The sequence below is a fragment of the Phascolarctos cinereus genome, unplaced genomic scaffold, assembly GCF_003287225.1.
Source record: "Phascolarctos cinereus isolate Bilbo 61053 unplaced genomic scaffold, phaCin_HiC Scaffold_4;HRSCAF=312, whole genome shotgun sequence".
Taxonomy (NCBI): domain Eukaryota; kingdom Metazoa; phylum Chordata; class Mammalia; order Diprotodontia; family Phascolarctidae; genus Phascolarctos; species Phascolarctos cinereus.
In genome coordinates this window covers 410,337,699-410,363,308 of record NW_027555847.1, presented here as the reverse complement: position 1 = coordinate 410,363,308, position 25,610 = coordinate 410,337,699, and the positions used below count along the sequence as shown (strand labels likewise).

At 34.4% G+C, this 25,610-nt stretch overlaps 1 protein-coding gene across 3 annotated transcripts in view; it reads left to right on the top strand.

The window, feature by feature from the left end:
* CTNND2 (catenin delta 2) overlaps positions 1-25,610 on the top strand; it is a 1,167,765-nt gene that overhangs the window by 617,018 nt on the left and 525,137 nt on the right. For all 3 annotated transcript variants that reach the window (XM_078153315.1, XM_078153314.1, XM_021004430.2), the window contains exons 4-5: positions 18,761-18,795; positions 19,198-19,314. In XM_078153315.1, the coding sequence (XP_078009441.1) occupies positions 18,761-18,795; positions 19,198-19,314 (152 nt within the window). The remainder of the gene's footprint in view (positions 1-18,760; positions 18,796-19,197; positions 19,315-25,610) is intronic.

Below are 25,610 nucleotides of genomic sequence, written 5' to 3'. Positions count from 1 at the left end.
GCCACTATCAGTTTAGCACCGCTAGCCCTGTTAATCAGTATCCCCTGCTTTTGGTCCTTTTCTTCCCTTTTCTCTTTGCTACTTATATAATCTTTCAAACTGGTATAGTGGGTAACATTTTAGACTTGGATTCAGGAAAAAAGTGGGGTGCAATACTACCACTAATACTTATCAGCTGTGTGAGCATGGAAAACTCACTTAAAATCTATGACTGTGTGTTTCTTCATCTATAAAATGTAAGCTATAAAATACTGCCTATCTCACAGAATTATTATGGTCAAATGAGATAATGTATATAATCCATTTTTCAAGACCTTAAAGCACTATATAACTGTAAGTAATTATTATTATTCTTTCTAATCTTAAATTGTATTAGGAGTGCAGTGGGTACAGCTTCAGAAATTCAGTATAAAAGCCCCTGACTTCACCCTACCCATCCATGCCTTGATCTTCATCCTCTATGTCCTGCACCTTACATGTGAATGTATCCTAAGACTTCATACTGGGCTCCTGTATATACATTCTCTCTGTGGACGGCCCCATAAATTCCTTGGAGTCTGATGATCATATCCATGTAGATGACTCTCACATCTATACACCCTGTTCCAGCTTTTCTCCTAAACTTTAATCCTGAATCTCCAGCTATCTATTGGGCACTCCTTATTGAAAGTGTCAAAAGAATCTTAAACTTAATTGGTCCAAAATGGAGCTGATTCTCTTTCCCCAAAAAAGCTGCCCCTTTTCTCAACTCCCCAGTCTCTGTAAGGTGATCATCAACCTTCCTATGACCCAGGTTTGCAAGCTTAAAGACATCTTTCACTCTTCTCTCCATATCCAATTAGTTGTCATTTTTTTTTGTCACAAAAACCTCCACAGTCTCTCTCACATCTGTATTTTCATCTGCTCATTCAACTTAGATGGTTACCACCCTGGTTCAGGTTCTCATTATCTCCTCCTGAATTCTTCATTTGTCTCCTTGCCTCAATTCTCTCCTTTCTCTAATCCATTCTCCAGTCAACTGCCATGTTGATATTCCTAAAGCAGAGGTCTGGTCATACTAAAAGAGCTCCAGTTGTTCCCTATTGTCTCTAGGTTAAATAAGAGCTTTTCCATTGGTCCTTTAAAGCCCTCCACCATCTGGCTCCAGCCTTCTCTTTTAGATTCATTACACATTATTCCCCTCCAAACACTCTGTAGGCTAGCCAAACAGATCTACTCTATTCTCTACTAAATACCATTCCAACTTTTCTCTCTGTGCCTTTGCAAATGTTGTCCCTAGTGTCTAGAATTTTCCCCTTCCCCTTCATTGCTGCTTCTTAGATTTTCTTTTTCCCATCAGAACTCAGCACAAGAGCCATCTACTACATGAAGTCTTTGCCTATCTCCCTAACCACTTGTACACACCCCAACTGACCCAATTACTTTTATTCACTTACATGTGTACTTTGTTGTTTTCTTCATAGGTTATTAACATCTTATACAAGGATGATATTGAATCTTTTCTCTTAGGAGGTGTTAATAGTTAAGAAACTATTCCCTAAATTCAACAGCTGAACCCATCCAAAGGGAGCTCTTCTTCTCCAATCTTCAAAATTGTCATCAGCAGTCTTTATTTTATCTTCTTCCCTCACATAAGAGAATAAGAAGTAGCCATACTCCTCATTAATAATAATCCCTGCCTGGGCCCTTGAACATTCTGTTTCATATATCTCCAGCACTTTGCTCCAGGAATCATACCTCTCTTCCTTTTGCATCTGCAGGCTCTCAATATCTAGTGATTACTTGACTACAAATATATTTGGGTATTCCTCATTCCTTGACTTCCTTTTAGTCTTCTATTCCCATCTAACTGTTATTCTATATCTCTTTTCTTCACTACCAACTTTCTTTATAAAGCTATGATTCCCCCATTCCTTGATCACACATTTTCATCTCAACTCATAATCTGACATTGGCCTGTACCAATACAGTGATATTGTTCTCTCTTAGGCCACCAATGACTTCTTAATCACTAGATAGACTGGGTTTTTGTTATATTCTCATTCTCAATGACCTCTCTTTAACTTCTGAGTACTGTCCTCTCTTGGCCTCAGACATATTTCTTCTTCTTTGTTCTTCTATTTAGCTAACTACTCTTCCTTTAAATATTTCTGCCTTTTCATATTTCTCTTATTTGGTTGTTCCCAAAGTGGTCTTGTCATTGACCCTTTTCTTCTTGATCTTTAAACTCTCTCTTGGCAATCTTATTAATACTTATGGTTTCAGCTATCAATCTCTATGTAGAAGAATCCCAAATTTATATTTACAATTTTAATCCCCAAGGTCTAGAACCATCCCAAGTCCTTATAACACTTCTCCACCATAATCTTCCAAAAGTACGTCAAATTCAATATGTTCAAAACCAAGCTCATTACAATCTTCCTTTGCTATTTCCATTAAAGACAGAGCTGTTCTAATCTTTTCCCATGTTTAAAACATGAGTGTGATCTTAGACTCCTGTCACTAACCTCTCATCTCCAGTTGGTTGCCAGGTTCTATTAATTCTACTTCTCTAATATCTATTGCATCTGTTCTCTTCTCTCGATTCTTATTTCATCATCTAAATGGCTTTCATTACTACCTACCTAAATTATTTTAATAGGTTTCTAAGAGGCTTTCCTGCCTTCATTCTCAGCCTCTTGACTGTGTATAGATTTAGTCAAATCACTCCTCTTCCCAAAGATTCTTCAGTGTCTCCAATTTGCCTGCTGAATATTGCTCAGATCCCAGTGCCTAGCATTTAGGAGCCCACAGAATCTCGTACCACCCTAATTTTATAGAGATAACTAATGCATAGCCTTATTGCATAATCTGCACTCCAGTCAAATTTGTACTCTCCATCTCCAACCACATCATGTGCTTTTCCTACTTTTGTTCATACTATTCTCTAAGCTTGGACTGCCTTTTGTGCTCACTTGTTGAACTTTAAACACTTAATAAAACCCAGTAAGACATGATCAAATGTTTATTAAATTGAATTCATGTCAGAAGACCCAATTCAAACCATGTATCTGCCACTAATTAGACTTGTGACTTTCAATAAGTCTTTAAACTCACTTGGCTTCAATTTCTTCATCTATAAAATGGGGATAAATGTATCTTCTACTAACCACACTGGTTTGTTGGAAGGCAAACAGTTACAGGAAATTGTAATAGGAAAACTACTACATCTTATATAAATGTGAGTTATTAATGGTTTTAATTATTTCTGAAACCCTTGGCCTCATCATTACTAAACTATTATTTGCCCCATTCCCCCATGGCCCTGATTTCTTTGGGGCTAACGAATTCATATTAAGATGTTAAAGGGAGTTAATGTATTCCTCCTCGTATATATACACAATGGTCATAAATTTAGGTTCCGTGACAGGATGGTAGAGAACAGCTTTGATAAATGAGTATTTGGGGAGCCATGCAAGTTATAACGTATAGCAAAGTGTTTCTTCAGTCTGGTCCTGTACCCCTTAGATTTATTCTTAGAGAAAGTATATTTTAAATCTCCATATTATTTTCAAAGCTTGTCTTGAAGAGGGATTCCTGAAGTCATTAACAATGTTATGTGACCGCACAGAATCCCCTGAAACAGTAGTCTCCAAATTTTTGTGATTGAGTACCCCTTTCAATTAAAAAAAAAAAACAAGCACATGATCCAACATGCATATATTTAATTATTTATAATTTATTTGCATGTCCTACTATATTTAATTAGGCATATTATAAAATTTACACAAAATTTGTAAAATTTAGGAGCCTACAGAATGTCGTACCACCCTAATTTTATAGAGTTAACTAATGCATGGCCTTATTGCATAATCTGCACTCCAGTCAAATTTGTACTCTCCATCTCCAAACATGTCATGTGCTTTTCGTACTTTTGTTCATACTATTCTCTATGCTTGGACTACCTTTTGTGCTCACTTGTTGTTGAGTGGGAAAACATTTAAGGATATTAATATTTGATGTTATAGCCAATAGTGAGTCTCTGCAGCTTAAGCAAACCATTTTGGCAAATATATGTATGCAGGTATGTATATATGTATATGTGTGTGTATTATGTATGTGTATATATGTATATATGTGGGGAGAGAGAGAGAGAGAGAGAGAGAGAGAGAGAGAGAGAGAGAGAGAGAGAGTGTGTGTAAAATAGATTGTAGAAGGGAGGTACTTGAGGCAAGAAGAATTAGGAGGCTATTTCAATATTCCAGGTAACAAGTGATGAAGACCTGAATTTGGGTCATGGCTTGTATAAGCAGAAAAAAAGAGGCTTAAATGAAGACACTAAAATAAGATTTAGAAACTGATTAGATACATGGGGGTGATAGAAAATAGACAAAGATAACGTGATGATTGAGAAAACCTGAATTACTAGAAGGATGGTGATACCTTTGTTAGTAACTGGGACATTTAAAGAGAAGTGAGGTTTTTTTGGGGGGAGATATGTAATTAGGCCATGATCATTATCTCCCCACTGTTTACATTCAAGCAACCGTTTTGTGTTTCTGTACCACTAGTTATTAAAATATGAATTCTTTCAACAAACCATGTTTCTTACTGTTCAAAATACATTATGAAATTTGAATACAGCTTAAAATGGGGGGTAAAATGTACTGTATATCATAAAATGATGTGTAATAAAACACATAAAATGGTCCGTTTTTGTAACAAAACACAGGAGTCCTGAGGGATGGTAGAGGATGATATATCCACCTTGTAAGCATTCAATTTACCATTAAAACTCATGAATATGGAGTAGTGCCTGGGTGGAGCTTTTATCTCAAATTATTCTTTATTATGTATTTTAAACAGAACTGAAATGAACTATTGTATAAAAGGCTTGTCTTGCCTTATAGCAAGTCCAGGAGTTTGCCTTTAGCTCTGTCTACTAGATTTCCAAAAACAAAACACAAAACAAAACAAAATGAACATTTCCTAACAAAAACTTCCTAACAATAGAAGCTAAAAGTAAAATAGCTTTTGAGAAGGTTTTTCTCCTCCTAGAGATGAAACAGTGACTGGATGGCCACTTATTAAGCATGGTATAATGGATTTCACTTTTGCATATGGGTTGGGTTACACAGCAACTGCAGTACTCTCCTGTTTTTTTTAACTCTGTGATTCTACACCCCTTTTTAATAGTATTTTTTTCAAAATTATACATCAAGACAATTTTTCACATTAATTCTACAAGACTTTGAGTTCTAAATTTTTCTCCCTCCTTTTCCTCCCCTGTTACTAAAACAGTAGGCAATTTGATACAGGCTACTCATGTACTATTATATAAAACATATTTCCATATTAGTCACAGTTGTGAAAGAAGAAACAGATCAAAAGGGAAAAAACACACAAAAAAAGAATAAAGTAAGTGAAAAAAAAGTATGCTTCCATCTGCATTCAGAGTCCATCAGTTCTTCCTCTGGACGTGGATAGAATTTTCCTTTCTGAGTCCTTTGTATTTGTCTTGGATCATTGTGTTCCTGAGAAGAACTGAGTCATTCTTAGCTGATCATCATACAGTGTTGCTGATACTATGTACAATGTTTTCCTGATTCTGTTCATTTCACTTTGCATCATTTTGTACAAGTCTTACCACAACTTGTTCAGCCATTCCTCAATTGATGGACATCCCCTCAATTTTCAATTCTTTGCTGCCTCATAAAGAGCTGGTATAAATATGTTTTGTACAAGTAGGTCCTTTCCCCTTTTTTAAGACCTGTTTAGGATACAGACCTAGCAGTTGTATTGCAGGTATGCACACTTTGATTGGCCTTTGGGCATAGCTCCAAATTGCTCTCCAGCAACCCCACCAGCAAGGCATTAGTGTTCCAATTTTTCTACATTTTTTCCAACATGTAACATTTTCCTTTTCTGTCATATTAGCCAATCTGATAGTGTGAGTTGGTACCTTGGGATTGTTTTAATTTTCATTTCTCTAATAAAAAGTGGTTTAGAGCAAGGCTTCTTAAACTTTTTCCACTCATGACCCCTTTTTACCCAAAAAATTTTTACATAGTCCCAGGTATAAAAAATAGGTATACAAATCAAACATTTACTGATAATAAATCATAAAGAAATTTATTTTAAAACAATTCTCTGGTATACATATAATCTTATCATTTATTAAAGGTGAAAGCAAATTTGCATACTAATGAGATAGATGTACTTGTTTATTTTTACATAAAGAATTAAATCTTCGCAGAATATTTAATATTGCAAGATGAAGAGCATCTTCAACGTTTTTCAAAGTTGATCGACATTTTGATTTTATAATCATCAGTGCTGAGAACATAAATCTGTAGTACAAAATGGCAAAAGTATGGTTAGGTCCATTTCAGAAAATGTTGGAAATTCTGTCCTAATCTCAGGCCAAATTCATTTAATGATTTTTAAAAAAGGGAACTCAAGTTTTAAACCTGTGTCATTTTATAACTCAGCAAATTCTTCTTGTACCTTTAATGGCAGATGACTTATTTTTTTAAAATTTCAATTGAGTATGGTTTATGGACCCAACTTAGTTTTTTAAAGTAAAAATCTGAAGGGAAGTATTTCTGAAATTATGTTTCTGGGTACTTCAGATGATCAATTATAAATCTTACAATTAAATCTTTGGGAAGGTTAGCTTTAGCTGTAAACATTTCTAAAGAACCATTTTCCACCCTATTCTTCCATATATTAACTTTTTTAGTAAAACTAACATAAATATGTACAATTTTCTCCTTGAAGAGACATGTTTAAATCATTGAGCTTCCTGAAAATATCTGACAAATAACAGTTTTGAAAGCTATAAGTCTTTATGAAAAAAACAAAATTGATTTCTGCTCAGTCAAAAATATAACAACTTTATCTTTCAATTTCAATACTCTGTTTAAATATCAACCTCTTGGGAGCCTCCTTCCCTCTGTAAGTAGTAATAAGTGTTTATAATTGGAGTCTATGTTTTTCCAAAGGTTTGAAAACAAATTACTGTTAAGGGTGTGATTTTTAATGAAGTTAATGATTTTGATAGTATCGCAACGCACAACATCTAACTCTGGTGATATTTTTCGGCTATGAGTGCCTCCTGATGGATCGTGCAATGAGTAGAAGGAATATGTTCATTGTCACCAGCTTTAACTTTTGCTACAAATCCAACATTCTTTCCCATTGTTGCTCTGGTGCCATTTGTACAGACTTCAATGCAATTTCTCTACTGTAGACCTTCATTTGTGAAAAATTAATTGACTTTAAGATGTATCTTTCCCTCTTGTATGTCTTCCAAAGGGTGAAAAGACAATAATTCTTCATGTATGCTTCCTTCATAAATGTATCTTATATAAAGTAACAACTGTGCCATCTTGGAAATCTCAGTTATTTCATCTAACTCAATCGCAAGTGTTGGACTGCCCTTAAGCTTGGTAATAAGCAGCTGGAATTGGTCAAAGTACCTTTGGAAGCAGTATCATTCAATAAAGAAATTTTATTAATTTCATCTCCATACTTTTCTCTTATGAACTATTTATGACTGCTATTATTTTTTTAAAATTTCAATTGATTATGCTATTAAAATATAGCAGCAAGTAACATGAGATCTTTTCCTATCACGTAAGGCTTGTTTGTTTTTGCAATTAAATAAGAAGTTTCATAAGATGCAAGTAAATGCTTATTGCTGACAGCAACACTTTTCTCAAACCACAGTTTTTCTTTGTAGATTTTTAAAAGTCATTCAAAATATTCCTTTGGCTTATTGTCGTATGCTGTATGCATGGTTTTAAGATACCACTTTAGTTTGGCTGGTTTCATGCTCTCTGCAGCCACAATTTCATCACAAATTAAGACAAGGAGTTTTTTCCATACAGTATCATTATTAGAAGTAAATCCATATTGCAAAAAGAATTGAACATATTTTCTTTTTCCTGTCAGTTTAGGTATACTACAGCCTGGTAGTGAAGACTGCCACATTGTCATCAGTATTTTTACCTGTTCTGTCTAAAATTAGCCACTTATCCATAACTGAAAAAAATATTTTGCCCTAAAATATAAATACTTCTAATAATTTCTCAAATAAATACTAGCTTTAGTTTATGAAATTACATGTATTTGTGCTTAACTTATAAAATAGATGTCCATATTTACATATAGATATAGCAGTGATTGTGGACCAATATTATTAAAGGACTTTTGTCTCTACTTGCTGCAATCAAGCATTTATATTTTTGTAAAAGAAGGAGATAACAGATTTTTTAAAATTTTTGTTAATTTATTTTGATTTATCAAAAATCACTTCCATAAGATTTTGAGCTTTAAATTTTTCTCCCTCTCCCTCCCCCTCCCTCCCCCCTCCCTCCCCAAGATAGCACATAATCTGATATAGGTTATACATATACATTCCTATTAAACATTTTTCACATTAGTCATGTTGTAAGGAATAATTAGAACCAACAGGAGGAACCATAAGAAAGAGGAAACAAAACAAAAGAAAAGAAAAAAATAGCAAATAGTATGTTTCGATCTGCATTCAAACTCCATATTTCTTTCTTTAGATGTGGATAACATTTTCCATCATGAGATTTTGAAGATGTCTAGATGCTTGCACTGCTGAGAAGGGCTGAGTCTATCAAAGTTAGTCATTGAACAATGTGGCTGTTGTTACTGTGTACAAAGTTCTCCTGGTTCTGCTTAATTCACTCAGCATCAGTCCATACAAGTCTTTCTAGGTTTTTCTGAAGTCCACCTGCTCATCATTTCTTATACCACAATAGTATTCCATTACATTCATATACCACAACTTGTTCAGCCTCCCCAATTCATGGGCATCTCCTTAATTTCCAATTCCTTGCCACCACAAAAAGAGCTGCTATAAATAGTTTTGCATGTGCGGGTCCTTTTCCCATTTTTGTGATCTCTTTGGAATACAACCCTAGAAGTAGTTAAAGGGTATGCACATTTTTATAGCCCTTTGGGCATAGTTACAAATTGCTCTCCAAAATGGTTGGATCATTTCACAATTCCACCAACAGTGCATTAGTGTTCCAATTTTCCCACATTTTCTCCAGCATTTATCATTTACCTGTTTTTTTCATGTTAGCCAATCTGATAGGTGTGATATGGGTACCTCAGAGTTGTTTTGATTTACATTTCTCTAATCAATAGTGATTTAGAGCATTTTTTCTTATGACTATAGATGTTTTCAATTTCTTCATCTGAGAACTGCCTGTTCATATATTTTGACGATTTATCAATTGGGCAATGACTTGTATTATAAATTTGACTTAGTTCTCCATGTATTTTAGAAATAAAGCACTTATCAGAGACACTGGTTGTAAAAATTCCATCACAGTTTTCTGTTTCCTTCCTAATCTTGGTTGTGTTGGGTTTGTTTTGCAAAAACTTTTCAATTTAATGTAATCAAAATTATCTGTTTTGCATTTCATAATGTTCTCTATCTCCTGTTTGGTCATAAATTCTTCTATTCTCCATAAATCTGACAGGCATACTATGCCTTGCTTTCCCAGTTTGTTTATAGTATCAGCCTGTATATATAAATCATGAGCCCATTTTGACTTTATTTTGGTAGATGGTGTGAGATTTTGGTCTATGTCTAGTTTCTGCCATACTCTTTTCCAGTTTTCCCAGCAGTTTTTGTCAAATAGTGAGTTCTTATCTAGCAATTTTCAAAATCAAACATCCTTACACAGTACAATACAAAGATATACTAATTTGCCACTTACATGCTGAGGAATGATGGTAGTAAAAATATTAAGTCTTTTTTTTTCCATAATTAAAGTATTATGTTTCTGTAAGAGCAGAAAACTTTGTATATACAGTAAAAACACTGTAATTCATAATATAAAATAGTATCAAATCTGAGCTGAGGTGTTTCTGGCAGTGTTTGTTGTCATTGCATGGCATGACAACATGGATAGTGCAAAGGGTGCATGTTGTGTGTTCAGAACCAAGGCTACAGTGAAGTCACATGATACAGCATGGGCAAGCACTGCCAGAGACACATTGTATTCATTACACTTCAATTTTTAATTAATTTTTGCTCATTGTATGTTCAGAAACGTTTTATTATTGTCAAATTTTTTCGAAACTTCCATATTCAGTTATGTGACCCCATAAGGGATCACGACCCACAGTTTAAGAAGTGCTGATTTAGAACACTTCTTCATATGCCTATAGATAGCTTCGATTTCTTCATCTGAAAACTGCCTGTTCATATCTTTTGACTATTTATCAATGAGGAATGTCTTGTATTCTTATAAATTTAACTCAGTTGTCTGTATATTTAAGAAATGATGCCTTTATCAGAGACACTTGCTATAAAGATTGTTTCCCAGCTTTCTGCTTTCCTTCTAATTTTGGTTGCATTGATTTTGTTTGTGCAAAAGCTTTTTATTTCATATAATCAAAATTACCTATTTTATATTTTGTAACGCTCTCTATCTCTTGTTTCATCATGAACTTGTAATTCACTAAACTTCTCCTTTAAGCATTTGGATACTATACCACTTGGTGCATATATGTTCAGTATTAATGTTACTTCCTTTTTTCTTGTACATTTTAGCAAGATGTAGTTTCCTTCCTTATCTCTTTTAATCAAGTCTGTTTTTGCTTTTGCTTTGTCTGAGATCAAGATTGCTACCCCTGCTTTATTTTTTAACTTCAGCTGAAACATAATAGATTCTGCTTCAGCCCTTACCATTACTCTGTGTGTGTCTCTTTGCTTCAAGTATGTTTTTTGTAAACAACATATTGTAGGATTCTGGGTTTTTTTTTTATCCATTCTGCTATCCATTTCTTTTTTATGGGAGATTTCATACCATTCACATTCACAGTTATGATTAGCGACTGTGTGTTTCCCTCCATCCTATTTTTCCTCCTGTTTGTCCTCTCTCTCCTTTTATACTTCCCCTCCTTGACAGTGTTTTGCTTCTGTCTGCTATTTCCCCTGTCTGCTCTCTCTTCTGTAAGTTCCCCTTCCCCACACCTTTACTTAATCTCCTCCCTCCTACTTTCCTGTCAGGTAGGGTAGATTTCTATATTCCACTAATTGTGTATATTATTCCCACTTTGAGCCAATACTAATGAAAGTAAGGTTCAAGCGATGTCCATCGTCTACCTTCGCATTTTTCCCTCCACCGTAATATGGTTTTTGCACCTTTTCATGTGAAATAATTTACCCCATTCTACCTCTCCCTTATTTCTGCATTCAATGTACTTCTCTTTCTCATCCTTTAATTATTTTTATGTCATTCCCTTAAATTCAACTTATATCCATACTCTCTGTCTGTGTGTATTAAGCTGTACTACTAGTGGTACAATTTTTAAGAATTGCAACTATCACCTTCCCATGCAGGTATACTAAAGAGTTTATCTCCATTGAATCCCTTAGGTTTTCTTTTCCCTTTTCCCCTTTTTGGGCTTCTTTGGAGTCTTTATATTGAATATCAATTTTTTTTGTTCAGTTCTGGTCTTCTTCTTATGAAAGCTTGAGACCCTTTTGTTTCACTGAATGGGTATTTTTCCCTGGGTGTATTATACTTAATTTCACTAAGCAGGTGATTCTTGGTCTTAGTCCTAGCTCCTTTGCCTTCCAGAATATCGTGTTTCATGATTTCAGATGCTTTATTGTTGCAATTGCTAAGTCCTGTGTAATTCTGGTTGTGGCTCCCTAGTATTTGAATTTTTTTTCTTTCTGGTCACTTGCAGTATTTTTTTCCTTGACCTGGTAGCTCTGTAATTTAGCTATAAGGTTTTTTTGGAGTTTTTATTTTGAGATCTCTTTCTTGAGGTGATCAGTGGATTCTTTCAATGCCTATTTTGCCCTCTGGTTCCAGGATATCAAGTCAGTTGATAATTTCATGAAAGATGCTGTCCTGGTTCTCCTTTTGATTATGGGTTTCAGGTAGTCCAATCATTCTGACGTTGGCTCTCCTGGATTTATTTTCCAGGTCAGTTGTTGTTGTTGTTGTTGTTTTTGTTTTTGTTTTTGTTTTTCATGAGGAAAAGGCATTAACTGCACACTCTCTTTTTGATTAACCAGGGAAACATTTATAAAGCATGTTATAAGAGGTTCATGTGTGTCAGTAAGTCAAAATGGATATTATATGTTTTTAACTATGTATGGAATGTAAAATGATCCCTTTGCCATTTTGAAATGTAATTAGTGGGCTATGCCAGTGTTGGTGACAAGGTATTTTCTTCTATCTTCTCTGAATACAAAGGTGTTGTGGGATTGTTGTGTTTTTGTTGTATTGTTGTTCGTTCTTTGTTTTCAAAGAGGCCCAGTGACATCACAAGGTAATATCTTGACTCATGAGTGAATTGAATTTAAGTGAGGCAGAGTCACACAAAGTTGTCAGGCTCACTCTCTCTTCCAGAGTCAGCTAAGTCCAGTAGCAAGACAAAAGTCAGGATGACTAGTAATGGCCCAGGATGCAGAGGATGACCTTAGCATCTTCTAACTCTAAGCACTCCACAGCACGTGCTTCAGCTGTCTTCATGGGCAATGGAACAAATTATTCTCATATGCCCATTCATTAGATGTTGTTTTATTATTGAAAATATGAAAGGGGAATCTGCAAAATTGATGCTCTAGCTGTCTGACCCTGGGCAAGTCACTCAACCCTGACTGCCTTTTTCCAGGGGTATGTGGCTGGGGAGCGGGCAGAGGAGGAGGCAGAGGCCCAGGTGGAAGGCCTCTGACGAGGTCAGTTGTTTTTCCAAGGCAGTATTCTATATTTTCTTTTATTTTTTTCATTCTTTTGAATTTGCTTGATTGATCCTTGATATTGATTCTATACCTTTTTGAGACAAAGGAAAAGAAAGTAGAGTATATCAGGATAGAATTTCTTCTCTCACCCTTTAGAAGTAGTAAGGCCGAGCAGGAGATAAACAACTTACCCTCTTGGGATGTTATGGGAAGTGTTCTGAGAGTTGTGCTAGTTAATCAGGGTGAGTTTCCAAGGAGCACAGAAAATATCCCAGCCCTGTATAAAACCAAGGTGTTTACATGTTTGGAATGTCTTAAAAACTTTAAGAGGTACTTCAGATTGACAAAATAGAAGTTAGAGAAAGTTTGGGTTAGTCACTAGTGTGTTATTAATGAAAACATTATGATGCATTGAGGAGGGGGTAAAATTTGTCTCAGGCTGAAGAAGTTGTTTCTGGTCCCAACTCTGTAACTGACTGATTTTAGATATTTTGCCAACTTTCTAACCAGCCGTCACTGTCAAAAACATATTACTGAGAAAAGTAGATCAAGGAGTCTAAATCCATGCTAGAGCCTTATCATCACATATTATCCTCGTATTGTACAGATAAAGAAACTGAGACCCAGATTGGTTAAGTGACTTGCCCATTATCACAGTGGTAGTAAGTAGCACATCAAAGGTTTGAAACCTCATCTTTTGACTCCAAATTGAACACTTTCTTCTAATTCATGATGCCTTTGACATTTCTCATGTTCTTAAGATAGACCTACCTTAGGAAAAATTTCTTCTACTTACAATAAATAGATAATGTGGGTATACTATTTATTTATTTTTAAATTTATTTATTTTTAGTTTTCAACATCCACTTCCATAAGATTTTGAGTTTTAAATTTTCTCCCCCTTCTATCTCCTCCCTGAGATGGTGTACAATCCAATATAGGCTCTACATATACATTCATGTTAAGCATATTTTCCCAGTAGTCATGCTGTAAAGAACAATTAGAACTAATGGGAGAATGAACAATAAAACAAAATAACAAAGGAAAAGGAGAGTAAATAGTGTGCTTCCATGTGCATTCAGACTCCATATTTCTTTCTCTGGGTGTGGATAGCAATTTCCATCGTGAATCCTTTTTAGTTGTCTGAGATTTTTTCATTACTGTGAAGAGCCAAGTCTATCAAAGTCAGTCATCCCATAATGTGGCTGTTACTGTGTACAATGTTCTGCTCATTTCACTTTACATCAGTTCATGCAAATATTTCCAAGTGTTTTTGAATTCTGTCTACTCATCATTTCTTATAGCACAATAGTATTCCATTTCGTTTGTATACCACAGCTTGTTCAGCCATTCCACAATAGATGGGCATCTCCTCAATTTCCAATTCTTTGCTACCACAAAAAGAGCTGCTATAAATTATTTTTGTATGTATGGGTCCTTTTGGATATACTATTTAAATGAGGTTTTCAATTCTAACCTTTGGATTTTAAAGGTAGATATGTAATGTGTTCCATTAAGTTGTATTTATTAAAACTAAGTAAGAATTTTGTTAGGTAGAATTTCATGATTATCATTATGTCTTATACTACTGCTGTTTTTCACTCAGAAAATTTCAAACTCAGTTCCCAATTTGCTGCTAATAGATCAGTCCAGCAGGAAATGAACTGGAAAGGAGAAATATCTCCTAAAACAGAGTTCTTATATTCATTTACATCAACCATCTGTTCCCTGGACACAGACTTAAAGGCATGAATCTAGTTCATTTCATACATTTATTCAGGGTCTACTACCAAAAAGAAGATTAAAAATGTCAAAGCCTTTTGTTCTTCTGAAACCGAGTTATTCACAGCAGTTCCTTGAACAGAGCAACAGATCTAGTAAAAATAGCTGTAAAGATATGATCATTATCAAAATAATGTCTATCACTGCCTGGTATCAAGATCACTCATCAGTTACTGACATTCTAAGGGGAAATATAGGTATGATGTGCAGAGATAATGTGTACAAAGGGATTGTGTCTGCAGTCATTTCTCACTGTAACATATTCACCATGTGTTTAACAGGTCATTCAAAATAAATCTGTTGAAATCATAATTCATCTAGACTGAGTATTCCCTCAACATGTTATTCAGATGAAGGTATAACTTGCTACCTAGGTATAACTTTTTTTCCTTCTGTAGGAATGCTACACGGAGATATAATTATAGAAAGATGTCTATATATCTGTAAATATGCAAGTGTTGTTACTAACATTAACACAGAAAAGACCAAATGGACATTATGAAATTGAGACTTATTCAAAAGAATTAGAGTGGAAAACATATTGTATTTCCTAAAATGGTATGTATTATATTAAAAAGTTTATCAGTTTCATTACTATTGTTCGATATGGTCCAACTCTTCATGACCCTGTATGGGGTTTTCTTGGCAAAGATATGGAGAAGTTTGCCATTTCCTTATCCAGTGGATTAAGGCAAACAGAGGTTAAGTGACTTGCCCAGAGTCACACAGGTAATGTCTGAGTCTGAGGCCAGATTTGAACTCAGGTCTTTCTAACCCCAGGCCCAACTCTCTATCCACTGAGCCATCTAGCTGCCTTACTGTCCATTGCATACCAAAACATAATTACTAAATTATTATAAAGAGCTATACATTTGCCTTATAAAGATGGAATTTTCATTTAAAACCCATGTGCATGTAACAGTGTCTATGTAATTCTTTTTACGTATATGTATACTTGTGGGTTATGCTTACATAGATGTGTATATATGTACTACAGAATTCTTATATACATATATAATTGTAATAAATGTACATGTAAAATTTATATCTACATATTCTTGCAGTATACATACAATATTACATGCTCAAATACACAAATGTCTGTGATCTAATTGATTTGGAAGTTCTTTGGAACAATGCAGTTTTTATCCAACATTATCTGACCATTTTATGTGACACTTATCCATGACTTCCAAAAAAATTTCCACAAAGGGTTCCCTCAGTGTACTAAAAGACTTCCTTGATTTCTCCTGACATCGAGAAGTTAACATGAGGGTACTCTGGATGTCCATCTGTCATCCCTTGCCACATGACCCATTCCATCTTCTCTATTACCATGTAATTCCTAAATGATATTTTTTATTCCTGTTCTTTCTGAGAGTTTCTCATTGCTTATATTTTTAAGTACACTCACACTAACCATTTGCCTCTTCCTTGCACTCTGCATGATATTCATTTTTATTTTTTTGTTAAACATTATATTTTATGACTTGGTATCACACATCAGTATTGATAGGATATAGGGATTAAAGAAGATTAACATTTGTTTTTGTGAGAAGCTTGGAGTCATTAAAGGAGTTCTGTCATTTCTTGAAGGTAATCTGGCCTGTTTTTTCCTGTTCTACTCTAGGCCCAAATAATTTTTTCTGTCTTTACACCTCAGATAGTCATGAATATACTGAGATGTGTAGGTTGTCCAGCCAAATGCATGTTCCAATCTGTGCTATAGAAATTATTTGTCCATTTGGTCTTTTCTATGTGAATGTCAGATCAAATTCCAATTGATGGCAAAGTTCTTCCAAGAGGCTTTGCAATATTCTGGGGCTTAAGGAAGTCAACATAATGTCATATATAAATGAGATCATTTGGAAGACCTCATAGTCCAAGGAGAATCCCCCTTCAACTTGAATTCTGTGCTGATTGTCTTCCATCACAGCAACTAGCACCTTCAGTAAGCATATGCTTGTTTTTTTGCCTCAACTCATATTTATAGGAGGGTCATTAAAGAGGGTATTTGTACTATTATATCTTTCAAGGAATCTTACTTGACTTTGATGGATTGATGAGGAACACATTGTTGAAAAATAAAAGTCTGGAAGGCAGCACTTTGTCCTATCTTTTCAATATTTTTTCAGACTCACAAAACAAAATTGGAATTTTCTGTTTTCTATATCTTTCACTTAATTTAAAAATACTAATGATGAAGTACATTTTGAATATTGCTTGCAAAAATCTGATTGTTCCCTACCAATACCCTCTTGAAAGATGTCCTTGGTTCATGGATAAAGATTTTGCATAAATGAGAAAGTAGACATATAAGTGAGCAATTATTTATGTTTTACTGGACCCCTAATTTTAGTATTAATAGAGTCTGAGATGTTTTCCAAGCCTTTGGTTATCTTCCTTTCCTTCTTATATTTTGTTTCTTTGTCCTCCAATCCCCTCATAATTGTTGCCCCCAGCACAGAACTCTCTTTGAACACTTAGTCCAATTGAGTTCTTCTTCCCACACTTGTGCTCTCTAGGTTATTTCTACCTCTCCTAGAAGCAAATCTAGAATTGTGGCATTAAGGACCAAGTGTAGAGTTTCTGATATTGTGGATGGAGAAACCAGTTCGTTGTGATGCTTTTTACAAATCTTTTTTTAAAATGTTTTCTTCTGTTTGCTATCTTCCTTCCATTTCATCCTTAAATATCTCTGAGACTTCTTTACTTCAAAGTTTTACCAAGCTTTCTTAAAAGTGACTTTACCCTCCATTGTTTATCTCTGCCTTATTAGAAAATACTAATTGTCATTTCAGAAATCATTATTCATAAGAGTACTAATTCAATATCGCTTCTCTCTTCATTTGGAAAGTAATTCAGATGTTTGCTTATTCAGGGTCTTTCAGGGGCCTTTCTTTTGGTATCCTTGTTGAACTTAACTGACATGATAAGACTCCTGGTTAAAATAACGTATATGTAGTTTCTTTTATCCTTGTTCCATTTTTTGATTGTCAATTACATGTTTGGATTGTTTAGAGTTAAGTTGTCTAGATTATAAACTATATATTTTTCTTCTTGGTTTTGAACTAATTCTTATCTTGCCACTAAAAAGCTAATAGTATTTTATGAATGTATTTGGATTCTATATACAAATACATTTCAGCTCTTCAAAAAAAATGTGAACTTCATGTGATATATGTGATGCTTTTTATGATGTAAAATACCAACAGTCAGATATAGCTCATAAAATATAAGACAAAAATAAGCACATACATTTGTATTTAGAGACAAGTAGTTAATATAAATGAATATGAAATACATATTAGGAGATAGATCTCCTTCAAAGTGTTTCTGAACCAACCCATTGAAGCCAATTGGTAATTGAGTCTGAAATTTTTTGAGTGCTAAAAATGATGTGAAAAAATGCTAGTACTTATATGTATTTTACATACACATATCAGAATGTTTGTAATTGTTTTAGTTTCAGCTTCTGTCAGTAACATTATTCTATAAAAAGTTAGTCCCAATTTATCAGTATGAGGGCACTGCGTAAAGTGATTAAAGAGAGACAGTGGATGTATTTTATTTCTCTTTATTGTATCCAGAGGGTTCTCAACCCTTTTTATCTTTTGGATCCTTTTTGCAGTCTTAAGATGCCTATGGATGGATCTCTTCTCAGAACAATGCTTTTCAATGTATACAATAAAATACACAAGATTACAAGGAAGACCAATTATATTGAAATATAGCCATAAAAATATTAAAATGAACATGACTACATGTTCTGTACTGCAGGTTAAGAATCCTTGCTTTATACTGAAATAGGCAAACTACCCAAAAATGTCATATATATTCTACATGTTGCATTCTTTGCAAAGTCTGTGGAAAAATTCCAACTTGCCTTTTGAAACACTTGAGATAGTGGCAGACTCCTAATATAATGAAACTGGAATTATGTATTTGTTGCCATCCAAAATATTCATATCAGTGGTGATAATAATTTGCCTTACCATGGTCTTTTATGTAAATGGCTTTAATAGTACCCTTTTCATTCATGAAAACTGGCACATTAATTCTTGATATTTGTGATTAATATAATCTAAATGTACATTAATTTGGATGCCAAATAAATCAATCTATTTTCAGAGATAATATAGGGGAAAATAACGATTCCATGTATTTCTAAAATGTGCTTTTATATGTTATAATATAGATTCATTTTAAAAATCAACATGTTATACATATTTATTCTCTTTTTTGCAGTTCAACAGAAGAACAGTTTCATTGGCAAACACAAGGTAAAGTATAGAATTGTGATGGAAATTTAAAGTCACATGTGAATCAAAGTTAATTTCATCGCACTTATGAAATAAAAGATAGAAAGATATAAAATGAGCAAAGCAATAGCCTGAAATTAAACTTTTAAATTCTTTATGAAAAGCTTTATTTAGATAAGTATGATTGGAAAGGATTTGGTTGAGTTCTTGTCAATTTCTTGACTAATTTTAGAACCCCCAAAAGAAATGGTCTTAATTGTTTCTGACTAAAATAAAAAAGAGAGAGAATAGAATGTGATAGTGATCTGACCAATTATTGAGGTAAAAATATTTCATCAGGATGCTTTTGACTATCAAATAATGGAAAAAAATGAAAATACATTATTGATAATGAGCTAATTTTTTTATATTTATTTTAAATAGATGGTCAGAAGGATATAGAGGATGAACTCACAACTGGTCTTGAACTGGTAGACTCCTGTATAAGATCGCTTCAAGAATCAGGAATACTTGATCCCCAGGACTATTCAACTAGTGAAAGTAAGTTTGAAGAACCTTTTCTTTTTTGTCTGCTGTTCCATATTTATTTTCTGAAGGTGCTTGCAGTGTTTCAAATGAGAAAAAAAAGCGTTGTGTTTTTCCAGCCCTCATTTCCTCCTTCAACCTAGAACATTTAGATTATTTAAATTAACTATTAACTCTATTCTTACATACGGTCTATCATGTTCAAAGACCAAATATTTTCACAATTACTAATGAAACAAAATGGATGACTACTTTACAAAAATCTAAAAGCAACTCACAACATTCTATGTTCAATAATTCATTCCAATTATTTTTTAAAATAACTTTACATAATTATGAAAATAGAATGTCATAATTTCTCTGTATATCCTGAATAACAACATTCAAATCCTATCAAAGTGTTTTGATGTTTGCAATGGAATAGAAGATATGTGTAGTTGAATTAATCTATTATGAGTGTTACATTTTTTTTCTCATAGTAATAAAAAACAAATATCTCTGAAAATCAAATCATTAAAACATATATTTGTTATGGGAATTACAATATCAGAAGGCAGTAGGATTTTTTTATTCTAGATGTTAAAAATATAACTTCTTAAAGCTCACCACGAATGTTCATTTTGAGATAAATTCAAAATAAAGCAGCCTCCTCATAAACTTCTGTATATATACATATAACTTTTGATATTATTCTATGACCTGCATTTAGTCTCTGTAGTTTCATAACCTTTATTATCCATGGAGAATTATAGGACAGCATCATCAGGAACAGCCAAGACCAATTAAAAATGAAATCTATCCCCTTCAATAAGGTAGGTGGTCTGATCTTATCCTTGCTATCTGTATTTTGTACTTAAAAAGTCATACTGCCTTCATGACCTAAAAGAGGCTATCTATCTATCAGTACAGCATGGTACATTTCACTGTTATTATAGAGATATAAAATGGCAGCCTTGGAAAGAACTTCAGAGATCATTTACTCTAGCTCCAATCTGAAAAATGAATGGCTTCATGTTTCACTGAAAAAAATAATTGAGACTCAAGAGTTTCTTCTTATATCCTTCTCCTCAATTCACATTTCTCAGATGCCCCCTGATACTCTCTTCTTTCACCCCTGTCGCACATGAAGAAGTGACCTATCTTGCCAAGGCAAACCTTTTTACTTGGATAAGTGATCCCATTTCATCTCCTCTTCTCTAGCAGATTGTGTCCTCTATCTTCCTCCCTTATTTATCTTCAGTCTCTCCTTGTATACTGGCTGCTTCCCTTCCATGTCCTCAAAAAAACATAACTCAATCCATTCATCCCTTCTACTCATCATTCTATATTTCTCCTCCCTTTTTTTGGCTAAACTCATTGAAGAGGCCATCTACAATAATTACCTTAATGTCCTTCTCCTACTCTCTTCTTATTTAGTCTGGGTTCCAACATCATTCAGCTGAAACTGCTCTCTCCGTAATTGCTAATGTTTTCTTAATTGCCAAATCTAATAGCCTTTTCTTAATCCTCATCCTTTTTGACCTCTCTATAACCTTTGTAATTGTTGATCGTACTCTTCTCAACACTCTCTTCTTTCTTGGTTTTCATGAGACCACTCTATCTTGTTCCTCATCTTACCTGTGTGACTTCTCCTTAGTCTCCATTGCAGGATCTTCATCCAGGTCTTACCCATTAACCGTGGGTGTCCCTCTATCCCCTTCTTTTCTCCCTCTATACTATTTCACTTGGTAACTTCATCAAGCACCATGTATTCAATTATTATCTCTGTGCTGATGATTCTCAGATCTACTTATCTAGCCTTGGCTTTTCTTCTGACTTCCCATCTTACATCTCTGCCTATGGGACTTCTGGAACCAAGTGTCACATAGACATCTTAAACTCAGCATGTTCAAATCTGAATTATTTTTCCCAAACTTCTCCTCTTCCTAACTTTCCTGTCACTGTTGAAGGTACCATCATCCTCCTAGTGCTCAAAGTTCACATCCTAGATGTCTTCTATCTTGCCCATCCCATATCCAATATGCTATCAAGGTCTGTTGCTTTTCCTTTCATAACATTTCTCATATTTTCCCCCTTTTCTCCTTAATACTGTCACAATCCTGGTCCATGCTGTCATCAGCTCACAACTTGATTATTGCAGTAGCCTTCTTGTTGGTGTCTATGCCGCAAGGTATCTCCCTACTGCAGTCCATCCTCCATTTAGATACCAAAGTTATCTTCCTAAAGCTCAGGTTCAGATTTGTGATGCTCTCTTTCTACCCCCACTAATTAAACTCCAGTAGCTTCCTATCACCTTCTGTTTGGCATTTGAATGCTCTTACAGCCTTACCCCCTTCTACCTTTCTAGTCTTCTTCTACTTTGTCTCCCACCCATCACAATGTCAATCCCTATCTGGTAAGACTGGTATCCTTGATGTTATTTGAACAGGGTACTCTATCTGCTCTATATCCTAACTCTGAGCATTTTAACTGGCTGTCCCCAAGCCTGGGAATGTTTTTTCTCCTCATGTCTATTTTCTGGCAACCCAGGCTTCTTCAAGTCCCAACTAAAAGCCTAACTTCTACAGGAAATCTTTCTCAATCCCCCTTAATTGTAAGGCCTTCTCTCTGTTGATTATCTTCAACTTACCTGGTATATAGCTAGTTGATATGTTATTGCCCCCATTAGAACTCCTTGGGAGCATGGATTTTTTTTTTGTCTTTCTTTGTATTCCATGTGCTTAGCGCAGTTTCTTGCACTTACTGGGTACTTACTAAAGGTTTATTGACTAACTGACTTTGAGAATACCCCTAAAAAGTAATCATCTAGCATTTGCTTGAAGATTTTGTAATTATAATAAAAAAGTCCTACCTGTTGAGTCAGCCCATTCCATTTGAAATAACTCTAGTTGTTAGGATATTTTATATAGATGTTACTCACAAGAAATCATATTCAGAGTTTACTGGTGATTTGTATATTATTGTTTGCAGTCTGTTTAACATTTGTCTAAAATGGATGTGCTTCAATTTAATTTGGGGAGGTGATTAGTTGGTATATAATCTTTGATTTACTGAGTTATGAAAAGACTCAAAATATAACCAGAAATTTCATGGAATTAAAAAAAATGTTTTGGGACTAAAATAATATTTTTATCTCTTCTGATTTGAAGGTACAATGCTTTTGTTATTCTGAGAATTAAAATTGCCTCCAAAATATCTCCATCCTTTTTAAAAAAATGTTGGTAGACTACAAAATTTTATTTCTAGGTGACCATAATAACATGTATGTCACAAATTAAAGTAAGGTGGATACATTTGATTTGCTTTTACAAATCTGTTATAAAATGCAATTAGAAACTTACCTGTACTAACTCACCTTTCTAAATGTAAATGGAAGACATCAGGAAATTGCTGGTGTCAGAGGCCCAAGATGTGAGAGAATGCAGAAAGAAAACAACTAAAGAACATATAAAGAATAGCTCCCCATTATGTATTTGTAAATGTCTTCTTTTCTACATCAAAACTCTAACTATATACATTTTCCCCAAAAGAAGTCTGCTTTCCCTTCTGTTACATATTATTTTAAGCAGGTTACATAGCCTCCTCAAAAAAGTATGGCTATTGCTTTAGAAAAAAGTATATTAATGAAAAAGACATAGGCAAAAATAGGAAAAGTATGGGGTTTTTTTAGATTATGAAGAGGAGGAAGGAATGTGCATTTCCCAAATGAAAAACAGTTACTGCCATCTGTGTTATGAATGGCTCCTGGGATTAAGGTCTAAGTTTAGAGATTTGGGAAGATGAGTGAAAATTTCCATCAAACATGTAATTGTGTTTTGTAATTGACAAGGTACCAGAGGTATTCAGAAACCAATTATTATGCTCAAATGAAGCTCAGACGTGACAGACTGAAGGGTTGAAACTTGGAAGGGGGAAAATACCTCTCAAGACCTCTGAAACTGCTCAAATAGAGAAGAATTAGAGTTTGAAAGCATCAACATATCCTTAGAGTCTATCCTGGGATTAATTGTACCTTAGGGTCACAGTGAAGACCATACAAATCAGTACCCTTCAACCTAGATCCCCAGAACTGACTCAGCAAGTAGGGGGAGAGGAAAGTAGCAATCAGTCAATCAACCAGCAAGTATTTATTATGCAACTAATATATGTGGGACACTGTGCTAGGTGATAAGATAAAAATACATAGAATAAAGCAATCCCTACTCATAAGTGTATATTGTATCAGGAGAGATAACAATCACAAGTATAAGTACATACAGAATGAATATAAAGTGAATAAATATAAAGTAGTTCAACACAAGACAGTTTGGAAAGGAGGGCACTAGAAGTTGAGGGAATAAGGAAAGATTTCATGCAGTAGTAGAGGTGTGTTTTTAAGAAAGAGAAGATTCTATGAACTAGAATCAAGGACAGTGTATTTCTAGCATGGGGGATGATTAGTGCAAAGATGGGAGATAGAGTGGTGTGGGTAATGAATGAAGAGAAGACAAAGTTGACTGGATAGCAGAATGTGGGAAGGGGGATTAATATACAATATAGCTAGAAAGATAGGTTGAGTGAAGGTTGTGAAGAACTCTAAAAGCTAAACAGAGGATTTTATATTTTATCCAAGAGACACTAGGGAGTTGATTGATCAGAGTAGTGGCATGGTCAGATTTGAACTTAATGAAAATCACTTGAACAGCAGTGAGAAAGATGAACTGAAGTGGTCAGAGACCTATGACAGGGAAAACAATTAGGATACTACTGCAATACTCTATTAGGTAAGAGATGATAAGGATCTGAACTTCAGTGGTGGTAGCAGCTGGTGAGTAGAGAGAAGAAACTGGATTTAAGAGATATGGAGGTAGAAGTGGCAAGATTTGGCAACTGATTGCATATGTGAGGTGAGGAAATATAAGGAATTAAGATAACATCAAGGTCATAAACCCAGGAGACTGAAAGAATGGTGGTATCTTCTATGGAAATAGTGGAGACTGGAAGAGAGTTAGATTTGGAATAGGGATAGGAAATGGAAATAATGAGATATGTTTTAGAAACATTGAGTTTGATATAGCTTCAAATGATCCAGTTCAAAGTATGCAATAAGGAATTAATTAGTAATATAGTACTGCAGCTCAAAGGAAAGACTAGAGTTGAATATATAGATGAATCATCAGTGTTGAAATGACAATTAAACTTATTGGAGCTGATGAGATCACCAAGAGAGAATATAGAGAGAAAGATAAGGAGAGGGCCTAAGACAGAGTCTGAGAGAACACCTACCATTAGGGGATGTAATCTGCATGATCAATTAGTAGAGGATACTGAGGAATAATATAGGCAGGAGGAAGACCAAGATATAGTAATTTCTTGCAAAATTGGAGAAGAGAGGAGCAAATGGTCAGTATTTTGACATGCAGCAAAGGAGTTAAGAAGGATGAGTACTGTGAAAATACTGAGCACTAAGGTTTAACAATTAAGAAGTCATTGGTAATTTTGATTGCCAACAAAGAGAGCAGTTTCAGTTGAGTGATGAGGTCAGAACCAATATTAAAAAGGGCTGAGAGGTAAATGAAAGAGGGAGAAGCTAAGATACCAATTATATACAGTCTTTTCTAGGAGCAGTACTTTCCTTTCCAGGGCAGATAGATGACTCAGTGAATAAGTGCTGGGCCTACAGTCAAGAAGACTCATCTTCCTGAGTTCAAATTAAGCCTTAGACACTTAATAGCTGAGTGACCCAAGGCAAATCCCTTAACCCTGTTTGCCTTAGTTTCCACATCTGTAAAATGATCTGGAGAAGGAAATGGCAAACCACTCCAGTATCTTTGCCAAGAAAATCCCAAATAGAGTCACAAAGAGTCAGAAACAATTGAAAAACAACAATAAAACTTCCTTTTCATTTATACCTCCTAAGTTCCTACTTGCAAGTACTACTGTTCATATCATAAGTGATAATAATGTTAATTATCAGATAATAATATCTTCACACTTTAGTTTTTATTTTAATTTTTATTATTAAAATGAGTTTTGATTGGATGGCAGAATAGCACGATAATGTTTTGAAATTTGAGTCAGCATGGATGGACAGTGATCTGGGAAAAGAACTGATCATGAAGAGGAGAGCAGGCTGGATTTAGAAATTGCAAAGAAGTCTTTGTTACTCCCAAGCTTCTCCCTGAAATAAATGTCCATTATTGTAACATCATTATTCTTTCCAGTGATGCTGAATGAAAACAAGTCATGGAATAATTTTTTTCTCCAAATAATTAAATTTGTAGGTTATCTGAAAGTAAATTAATAGAGTTTAGTTGGGTATGAATAAGTTG